Source organism: Etheostoma cragini, chromosome 13 (genome assembly GCF_013103735.1).
Source record: "Etheostoma cragini isolate CJK2018 chromosome 13, CSU_Ecrag_1.0, whole genome shotgun sequence".
Lineage (NCBI taxonomy): Eukaryota > Metazoa > Chordata > Actinopteri > Perciformes > Percidae > Etheostoma > Etheostoma cragini.
In genome coordinates, this window is record NC_048419.1 from 1,689,354 (window position 1) to 1,700,548 (window position 11,195).

The 11,195-nt window shown below is 42.2% G+C and overlaps 1 protein-coding gene across 2 annotated transcripts in view; it reads left to right on the forward strand.

The window, feature by feature from the left end:
• LOC117955008 (carbonic anhydrase 4-like) overlaps positions 1–5,960 on the forward strand; it is an 8,461-nt gene extending 2,501 nt beyond the window's left edge. Inside the window, exons 2-8 of one of the 2 annotated variants that reach the window (XM_034889094.1) lie at positions 1,865–1,909; positions 2,694–2,858; positions 2,948–3,093; positions 3,931–4,023; positions 4,138–4,204; positions 4,288–4,451; positions 5,245–5,960. In XM_034889094.1, coding sequence (XP_034744985.1) covers positions 1,865–1,909; positions 2,694–2,858; positions 2,948–3,093; positions 3,931–4,023; positions 4,138–4,204; positions 4,288–4,451; positions 5,245–5,424 — 860 coding nt within the window. In that variant the 3' untranslated portion in view covers positions 5,425–5,960. Of the gene's footprint in view, positions 1–1,860; positions 1,910–2,693; positions 2,859–2,947; positions 3,094–3,930; positions 4,024–4,137; positions 4,205–4,287; positions 4,452–5,244 lie in introns of both variants that reach the window. The other variant, XM_034889095.1, reaches the window with a different exon arrangement.
• Positions 5,961–11,195: the final 5,235 nt, after the last annotated feature.

The following is an 11,195-nucleotide window of genomic DNA, read 5'->3' on the forward strand; positions in this document are numbered from 1 at the left end:
TATATGTACATCTTAATGTAAGTAGCAACAGTAAAAGTACTCAATCCAGACCTATGACCCCTGTTGTTAAACTATTAGATAAGAACAGATTATTATTTCTGATACTGCTGTTGAACTACTGTTCTCAGTTATGAGTTATTTTATGTATATATTATCTATAGCAGTACATCATATTCATCAGCTCAGCATATGTTTTGTGTGAAAAAACCTTAAGTAACTGCCAAATGTAGTGGAGTAAAAAGTACAATACTTTCCGTCTGAAATGAAGTGCAATAAGTTTAAAGTACAAGTATCAAATGGAAATAAAAAGTACCTCCAATATGTACAGTACTTGATAAACATACTTTCTATCACTGCTTATGTAAACATTTGGCTATTTGGCCTAAATTAAACTTTTAATGGGAGCAATTTAGCAGCCACTGTCATGTGCTATAAAACATCTTGACTGATGACTGACAAGTTTTATCATCCCAGTTATCAGATGTTATCAGTAAATCTGTTTTGGATGACTCCTGAATGTGGCTGTAATAAAACAGAATTTAACTGAGGCACATTTCATAAGACAGAAAATGACACGTTTTTGCAGCTGTTGTCCATGATGTCAGGCCATGTAGCGGGCAAAAGTTTGAAATTAGTCATAATCTTTTAATACCCAGAGTAAATGTAAATGGACTGTTTTTATATAGTGCTTTTTCTATTCTACGACTACTTAAATCCCCCAGGAACCATTCTCCATTTACACACTGTGGCCGAGGCTGTCGTACAATCCTCAGATAAACACTCACACACATCTACACACCATGCAGCATCAGTGTGTTGCTAACTTCAACATGGGACTGCAGGATCGGAATCGAACCACCAACCTTTGCAGGCGACCGCTGTACCACTGAGCCACAGCCGCTGAGTTGTGGGATTTCTTTTGTCTGCAGGGATCACTCACACGTGCAAATCCTGAATCCAGAATAAAAATCTTAAATCAAGGAAATGAGCATATCTCTATTTACTGCAACCAGCACAGTGAACGAAGGCACCAGTGAATACAATCTGTACCCCCTCCATATTTAGCCCCCCTGCTACATGTACATATATACGGGAGGAAACAGCTTACCAAAAATCTAACTTTAGCCGCTTTTTCCAATTGCAGGTATTTTTGCATAACTACTTGGTCGGAAAGAGGCCTCGCTCCAGTGGAACAACAGAGCGGGAAACCCTCCCTCTATTTTTCAATGGCTTGTTTGTTTTTCATCAATATTTGATTTGTGAGATGGCTGCAGATATTTGTCTCCCAGTGCTGGGTGGAAACAAATTGTGAAATATTAATAAATCCTCAGATAACCATGTAAGAATGGGACCTCGCTGATGCAAAAGATTGGCTCGGTTTGTCCTGATAGCACGGAAAGATGAAGCACAAACAACGTTTTTTGGAAATAGGAAGACAATTCCTGTGTATTGGGGGGGTTTGTATGGCAAGGAATAACAGCTGACTTCAGCCAATAGGAGGACAATTTACTGTTTTCAGGAAGGAAAAAAAACTATTAATAAAAGGACCCATTTATAAATACATCTAGTTAAATCTAGCTGGACATTATTCAGTGTGGAGAAACATCCTATTTTGCCCTCACAATAGGCTGAGCTTGTTTGTGTCACCCAGAGGTTAACAATGCAGGCCGACTGATACTGTGTGTGTGTGTGTGTGTGTGTGTGTGTGTGTGTGTGTGTGTGTGTGTGTGTGTGTGTGTGTGTGTGTGTGTGTATGTGTGTGTTGTAATCCTTACATTGTTTGCTGGTTGCTGACATCAAATTTAAAGAAGGAGTTGGCAAGCTTGTCACCTTGACAACAGTTTTTTGATTTTCTGTGTTTCAGATTGGTGCTATCAGTCCCAGTTCACCTGTGATCAGCAGTGCAATAGTAAGCTTATTTAAATTTGATTGTTTGATTATAATAACTTTATTTATGTGGTACTTTTCGAAAGCAATCTGCTTCACATACATAGGACATGAAACCAAAGGGCTATAAAAGAAAGACAATTAAAATAAGGAGCAATTCAATTAAAATGAACAGTTTCTGTGAAAGCACAGAATAAAACAATATGAGAACATCCTATTCTGAATCTGAGATTTTAATGAAGATGAAGAGCCCGCAGGTTTTTCAGCCTCTAAAGCAGCTGATGTTTGGACAGGTGGCACTGACTTGGACCAGGATATAGAGAGTTATAGTAATATTATTGGGATGTAATACAAATAAATACATGGACCACAGTTTCAGAGGGCTTTGCAAGTGAAAAAGATTAAATTTTGGAAAACCAAGTTAACTTGTTAATCTGAAGTGTGAAGGAATGACTAACTGGAGAATCTGAACCTATGATATTACCTTTTGATTTAGTGGAGTCTGACTGAACAGCTCAGTTGCCTCTGACATGTAACTACCTTACCTGTGAGTTTTGTGTATGTTCTGGGAAAAGAAAAAAAAAGAAATATTTGATCAAAACATGTTAACACATGTAGATGGAGAAGAGGAGGACGCATCCCTGTGGTACTCTATGAATGGAGGATTTACAGTCATTAGCCCATGTAGATGCCTACCCAATTCTTCAATTAAAACCAATGGGAGCTAAAAGAAGATCATACCAAAGTGATTTGACCCACTCTAAAAGAGTCCAACTTGTTTAACTTGGGTGTTTTTCTTCTTTTAGCACCAGAGAAGTGGGGCCACGCCAACAGCAACTGTGATGGTCACCACCAGTCCCCCATCAACATCGTCACCAGGAAGACTTTGAAAGATGAGCGATTGACTCCTTTGGAGTTCAACAACTATCAGCAGATCTTCAGAGACTCAATCAAGAACAATGGACACTCAGGTGAGCATATTTTCCTTTAAACATAAGAAACCCCTCAGTGCTGTGAAGCTGTTGTGTGCGTGATTGTGCTCCGCGTATGTCCACTACAGTTAAGGTTGGAGTTCCTCACCTCAGCACCATCTCAGGTGGAGGCCTCCCGACCACCTACAAGGCTGTACAGTTCCACATGCACTGGGGCAAACAGGGCGGGCCCGGCTCCGAACATACCATCGATGGAGAGCAGTATCCCATGGAGGTACCAAAACCTTACTACACAACACACACATGCTGTCTTTATTCACGTTATTAACTGATGTGATTGACTGTTAAAGGTCGGCTTATACCTAACAGCTGGAAACCCACCAACAATTTAAAATAGGATCATTAAAATGCAGACTTTCTCTAAAAGTAAACTGTTGAAATATGTATGAGAGCATACAGTGAATTTAAAGGGCAAGGCTGGTGATTTGTTATATTTTAAAAACTAACATTAGTGCATTAGTCGTCCTTTCAATACTTCTCGACCTCACTACCCTGTCTTTGGCTCCCAGGCTCAAGCCCATTCCTCTCTACTCAAGTGATAAATATTTTAACCAGGCCACAAATAGTTTTTTTAAAGGCTCGATACTTTCCTGCATACTGTGGTTTTACAAACATTACCGAAACAGGACGTGTTAGTGAGTATTTATGGCAACAGGATGGTGTATGAAGGGTTGACTCAAAATAAACCACACTTTGTTGATAGCCTTGGTCTTTTCATGGAATTTTTTGACAATATGTAACATCATTAGACCTATTTTTTAAATGGACAGAAATACTAATTTGGCATTTCATTTTCTTTTTGAATGGCTGCACAATTTGATTCTATTAAATGGGGGTTTTTACATTGGTTAGGAACACCTTTTAATCCCTTAGCACGTTTTTGAAAGAGACTATTCTCTTGAGCTGTTTTTAAGGTGTTCTGTTGTTAGGGCACAAAATGTAGGCCTACTCTACACATTTGTGTTCGTCCTATCTACAATAAGATTATAAAACCCACTGTAAAAAAATGACTTTGTGAAAAGGGGTAACATCTGTAATATTGCCTCGACAGCTGCACATCGTTCACATGAAGCACCATTACACTGATCTGTCAACAGCACTAGCAGACCCAGAGGGAGTGGCAGTCCTTGGGTTCTTCTATGAGGTAATCATTTTGAATCCTGTATTGTTGAAATCAAACTGCTATTACAGAACAGATTCTCAGGTTGGACTAAAATTGTGCTAAAGGTGTATGTATTGTGTATATTTCCATTCTCAGAGGTCCAATAGTGCAAACCGAAAGTATGACCCCATCATCAACACACTGCGAAGTATCACAGCTACAAGTAAGTACTACATGTAAGTTTAAAAATAAGCAACTAAAGACACGGCTGCGCAGTGTGTTGGTAACGTTTCATCTGGCTTTCAGATAGCAATACTTCTCTGTCTTCCGTCTCACTGGCACAACTGATCCCACCTGAGAAGAATCTGACCAACTTTTATCGCTACAAGGGCTCTCTGACCACCCCAGGGTGCACTGAGGCTGTGATTTGGACTGTGTTTGAGAATACCATCCCTCTGAGCATGGATCAGGTTAGGAAAAAATACCAAAAATGGAAAGGCATGCAAGTAAATTTAGTTTTTACAATGATACTGTTTTTGTTGTTTAGTTACAAGGTACATTTCTGACTTTCTGTTAAATACTACAGTCATTAACACAATTGCCTGAACAATGGTAAGAGTAAAAAAAAGAAAAAAACAGCAGGAGACTGAACACTGCTTCTCCCTGTTCAGTTCTGACTCTGCAGACAGTATGCAAAGCTGTCCCAGATGACCTGAGATGTATGGATGGTTCATAATGTAGCAGCAGATCGTATTATGGCCCTTAAACCTTTTATGCTTTATAGACCAACATTAGTATTTTGAAATCAATTCTTTAAGAGACAAGAAGCAATTGTAAGGACTTCAGAACTGGAGTGATGGGATCCACTTACAGTGTAGATTGTTTTACAAAGACATGTAAAGACACTGTTACAGTAGTCTGGTAAAGGTATAAGCATTGTGTTTATCCAAAACCGGCTGCTGAAAGTGTTGGCACATCCAATTGTGGATTTTGTAGTTGTTAAACACAAGAGACCCCAACATGGAGCCTTGGGGAACTCCACACATCACATTTGCTGGCTTACATGTGTAATTACCTATAGACCTTGTTCTTTAAGTAGGATTCAAACCAGTTAGGCACTGTGCCAGAAAGTCCAATCCAGTTTTCCTAGTTATATGTTGTGGTTGACTTTGTCAAATACAGCACTTAGATTTTAGTCTTAGTATTCTTAGACTGATCTCTTTCCAGAAGCTTGAGTCTAACATTTACCCTCTGTTCCTCCAGTTGCGGGTGTTCTCTGAGCTTCAGTTCCACAATGGAAAGCCGATGGTGGGGAACTTTAGGCCGGTCCAGCCCCTGAACGGTCGGCAGGTGTTCCGATCAGGAGGCGCAGTGATCCTGGTCAGTTCCACCCTCCTCCTGACCGCTATCGCCGCGGCCTTGGGACTGTCTCAACCCAACTAGAGCTAGGCATCCTGTGCTGCTCTGCGACATCCATGACCATAAAAAGTTCTGTATCACTTCACAGCTCAACCCTGGTTTGTAACCTCTTCATTGTGTGGTTGCTAAGACCACGTCTTAGTGCAGACATTACTCATCTGGAGGTCCTCTCTTACAACACAAATGACAAAGGCGTTAGAGAAACACCTTACGATAGGTGTTGTAAGGGTTCCATCCACATTCATGCATGCGTAATGAAGCAGTAGGTCTTATTTCAGCAATATGAATGTGCCATAAAGAAGATTACCAAGCAATCAAAGTGACAATGAAATTCAAACTCAACACCAGATCCCTTAGTCATGCCCTCATTTTTCACAGTGTCATCCTACTAGCACCAGCACACACTTTAGACCACATCCTCCTTGTTCAATGTCAAGTAAATTTAGTCTCTGCTTAATGTAAGTGGGAGTTGCCAATGTCAGCCTCATGACCTGGCACGTTATGTGTTGTTCTCAATGGGACATGGAAACAGCATGGCGCTATTAATAGCAGAAATGAGTCCAGTAAACACGCTCTATTTCAAAGCCAGCGGTCAAAGGAGTCAGCAGTTTGCTTTTTCTTTCAAAGTCCAGGAGAACAGTGCGGCACTCAGGTGAACCCCCATGCAGCCATTCAGTCAGCAGTTGGTTCGGGAAAAGGGGGAGGGGTGTGAGGTCTGGCAGGAATCCAGTGTCTCTTCCCATAGTCAGGCTTTTGACACCTGAGTCAAAGATGAAGCGGCAGAGATGCTAATGCTAATAAAGGAAGGGACCGCCTGGTTTTAGAGGGGGGAGGAGACTGTCTTCAGCGTCAGGAGACAGCAACACTTTTGAGAATTATCCTGCATATAAAATGTCACTCAATTTTAAAAACCAAGATCATTACTTGTCGTGCATCTCAAACATTTGCATGTATCTGCATGTCTTGATGTTCTAGATGTTCATATTGAGCAACATGTTCATGGAGTGATGCTGCGCACACAAAACCGTGCTCGCCAAATTCCTACACATGCCTCAGGCACCTGCGAGGTTCAGTGAGCTTATCTTGAGAACATGTGACTGTGTTCATGGCTTGTATTACAGGGTTTTGGATGCACTGAATGTTACTGACTGTGAATTACACCCACTGAGTTCTCATTCATTTATTCAGGAGGACTCGTTACATGTTCTAGCGAGAGATCTGTGCAATTTTACAGTAGATTCATTGAGATGATCGAGCAAGGAATCTGTATGTTTTCCATTGTTTTATATGGCATCAAGTTATATTTCTATGCTGTGTCATTGTACACATGTATTTATGTACTGAATGTGTATATTGATATGAGAAACACAGTTATTTATATTTTTAGGTTTATATATACACACTACCGGTCAAAAGTTTGGGGTGACTTACAAATTTCCATACCAGTCCAGTAAAGAAACAATGCCAGCTGATCTGAGTGGGGGGGCTGATCTTTAATGCAGTATCTACATCGGCCATTATCAGCAACCATTCATCCTAAGTTCCAAAGGCACATTCTGATTTGATTTTAAAAACTAACTAGAAAAACATCAGAGAACCCTTTTGCAATTATGTAATACATAATCTGAATGTAATCTGAAAACTGTTGCCGTGGTTAAAAAACAACAACAATCCAACTGATCTCAGATGCTATTCTGTCTATAATGGAGTGTAATGAAAATTTCTAACCCCAAACATTTGACCAGTAGTATGTATGTGTATATATATATGTATAGTACTGAATGCAAACCCATATATAAAGCATCAAGTTGTTCATGCGCAATCAAGTTTACTTATGATGTTATAATGTTATAACTGCAGGAGATTGTCTGGTTGTAATGCTTGAAAGTGTCATAAATGATGTGAAGAATGTGTTCCAACTGAACAAAGGAATAAACTACGTACATGCCTTTTTAATGACAGTCTCATGTGCTTGCAAGGGCACAATTTAAGCTATTTGAACCGGTGATCAAACCAGTATTAAGAGTCAGTGACAGCCCTGCCCGCGCATCTCTGCACTGTGGAAACTGATATATGAATACACTCTGTTGGCTCTGTTTGTCTGCTAGCTCAGCCCCATAGACAAGCTTCTCACTTTCCTGACCCAGTCCCCTTTGGTCTGCCAGGAGAGTCTGGGGGCGCTCACTGATATCAATACCTTAATCCTTTTCTAATTGGCCTGTTCTTGATGTTATAGAGGCTGTTTTTGGCCACATCTGACACAGACACGCACGCACACACACACACACACACACACACACACACACACACACACACACACACACACACACACACACACAGCTGAGTAGGAGATTGTTGTATCAAACACAGCTCACTATGAAAGCTACCAGAGCAGTAACACTTCTTAAAAGCCTTTAAGACAGATTGCAGGTGCTTTTTCAAACTTCACCTAGGTTTTAAAGATACTTTCAAGCTTGGGGGTCAAAGTGCCTATGACCTACTCTTAAATCTCCCCCACAAATCCCCCATGTCCTTGTGGTCTCTGGGACAAAGGATGCCATTCTCCCTCTGAGAAACCAGAGGCATCCTCATATTGAAAGCGACCCTCCCTGAAGCACCCTCCCATCAGATATCCTGCTGCAGTTGAAGGTCACTGGGCCGCTCTTTGTCATGAGGTCTAAAGAAAAACAGTGTCACCTTTACTGCCTCTCTATGTGATGTCCCCACGTCCTGCATCTCACACAGTCTCTTGATCAATGCTGCAATGTGTGCGAGCTGTATCCCTGGCCTAATCAACTTTGCTCTAATCCAATTGATACACCTGCTACCCTAATTATTATGCTGTCAGTGACATGTCACAGAGGTGTCTGCCAGCTAGGTGGTCATGATTTAAAGTTAGCCAGCTGTGGAGAATGACCCGGCAGGTAAGGTAGCAGCAGCTAGCGACAATAGTCCTCACTCGAGGCAGTAATCATAAAGGGCCAAACATTCATTTCCTCTTAAATTGAACTCAGGAGAGATAGCCTATGAGCAGAACGTTGCTTTCGCCTTTAGCACACAATGGCTTTCATTCAAGGAGCGTTGCAAGAAAAAAGCAGGGGGGTAATTAACTGCTAATATCTTTTTAGGAAGCTATTTATCACAGCACAGACACTGTTACATTTCCCATCAGTGGGGATAATATCCTGTCATTAATACACAGCGGCTAACATCAGTTTGCAACCAGCGCTGTGACGAAGGCTGAGTAAGAAAGTGAAGCAACTTAAAGCCTTTTGAGTTCACAGAGCAGGAAAATCAGTAAATCACTGAAAAGAGTTTTCAAAAACTTAATTCTTTTCTTTGTAACACTTGAGTTTCAATTGCAGCGGAGGTCAGAGTTTGTGGTCAGAACTAACATAACAGTCCCACAGTGAGCTGCGGGGGTCGTTATCTACAAGCCATGTTTTCATCCTGGTCCTCTGAGGTGTTCCAGGCACCTGGTTGGCTCAGGTGCTGCAGAGGCTCACTCTGAGAGTCAGCTGAAGCGAAAGGTTAACCACTGTAATTCCTTTTAGGTACAGCAGCTTTGGGAAAGTGATCTTGATTAGTCTGGTCTTCTGTGGCCAGTAGTTCGCAGAGAGATAAGGTGGGGGCACAGGTATGGAAGAAAACCCAGCCACGCTAATAGAAGAAAATAACCTAATTAAAAAACCTCTACAGTCAGGGGGATTTCCACCAGTAATTGTGTAATACAATATAACAGCCAATGAGAGAGCAGTCTGTTTTCCCTCAGCAAGGAAACTAAAAAGACTAACTTTACAAAATGCATGGGAAGGTAAAGCTGAATGTGAAATCTGTGCATAAAACGTTTTACAGTGACACGTTCACATGAACACTTATATTTCACGATTATTACGAGTATGAAATTGTTCCAAATTTGATAACGGTAAAGGTAAAGATAAAGGTAAGGAATCAGTTAACTGTCGAAGGAGCTGCTCAGGGACCCCACAGTGTCATGTCAGGGGGGAGGTGTTCTTCATGATGGATGTCAGCTTAGTTTACATCCTTCTCTCCCCCACTTCCTCTATGGAGTCCAGAGAACAGTCGAGGACAGAGCTCGCTCTCCTGATCAGTCTACTGATTCTGTTCCGGACCCTGTCCAAGCTGCCCCCCCTCCAGCAGACCACAGCATATGGGACGGCAGAGGCCACCACAGAGTTGGAAAAAGTCCTGAGGAGAGTCCTGCACACTCCAAAGGACCTGAGTCTCCTCAGCAGATGGAGGCGACTCTGGCCCTTCTTGTGCATTGCATGGGTGTTATCAGTCCAGTTCAGTATATTGTTTAGGTGAACACCCAGGAATCTGTAGCTCTCCACTCCTGACTGTCCGATCCCTGGATACTCACCGGTGAGAAGTGGGATGTTGTCCTCCTAAAGTCTACGATAATCTCCTTCGCCTTGCTGGTGTTGAGCTGAAGCTGGTTGAGCTAGCACCAGCTGACAAAGTCCCTGATGACCATCCTGTCTTCCAGATCGTTCCCCTCAGAAACACATCCAACAACGGCTGTGTCATCGGAGAACTTCTGGATATGAGAGTGGGAAAGATTGAAAGGAAAAGAGGAGAGCACCATGCCCTGAGGGGCACCACAACAGACACCGGGTGATGGTGCCTCACATACTGTGGTGTGTTGGTGAGATAGTCTGTTGTCCATGCAGCCAGGTGTTGGTCCACTCCCACTCTCACCATCTTCACTCTGAGCAGCGAAGGCTGGATGGTGTTAAAAGCACTGGAGACGTTGAAAAACACGACTTTCACAATGCTCCCGCTGTCCTCCAGGTGTAGCAGCGATCTGTGCAGCAGGTAGATCACTGCGTCGTCCACTCCAATCCCAGGCTGGTAAGCAAACTGCAAGGGGTCCAGTTGTGTACCCACCAGGGGTCGCAAGTGTCGCAGGATGATCCTCTCCATGGTCTTCATCAGTTCAGAAGTCAACGTTTGGATCCTTGGTACCGGGACCACGCAGGGCTGGGACTTTCTCCAGGCTCAGGCTCAGGTCGAACAATTGTCTGACGACACCACAGAGCTGGTCAGCACAGTCCCTGACGAGACTTGGGCTAATGCCGTCCGGGCCCCTGGGCTCTCCTTGCCTTGATCTTCTTTAGTTGACTTCTCACCTGATCATCTGTTATGGGGAAGGGGGTGGAGGATGACTGGGGAGGGGGTGTGGGGATGGTTGGTGATGAGAGTCTCAGAGAGAGTGAGAGGTGGGTGGTGGACTGAAGAGGGGCGGGCTGGTGGGCTGTTGGTCATTGACCATAGTATAGTATGGAAGTTGGAATAAATTGGTCAGAAAGTCATGGTATCGTATGTCGAAAGTTGTTATTAAAAGTTAATGTGTAGTCGGTCAAAGAAAGTCTGGAAGAACATGGAAACTTCACACCCTGGACTGGGTCTACAGGGCCTACTTGCTGGAGCTGTTCGGAGCATCAGTAACCCCTTCATCACAGTAATGCGTTGACTGGAAAAGAGTCATACTATAATGTGTAAAAAAAAAAAAAATTCAAAGTATGTTATGTTGCTAAAATTGTTGAAAAAGTCGAATGTCATAGTATAGCATGTCGACAGTTGTCCTAGTACAGCATATCAAAAATGTACAAAAATCATACTATCATATCATATCAGTCATACTATAGTATGTCAAGAGTTTTCATAGTGTAGTATGTCGGAAAAAGTGGGAAAAAAAAGTCATACTATAGTATGTCCAAAAAATTCTTAAAATGTCATACTCAAGTATGTAAACAGTTGTCATAGTATAG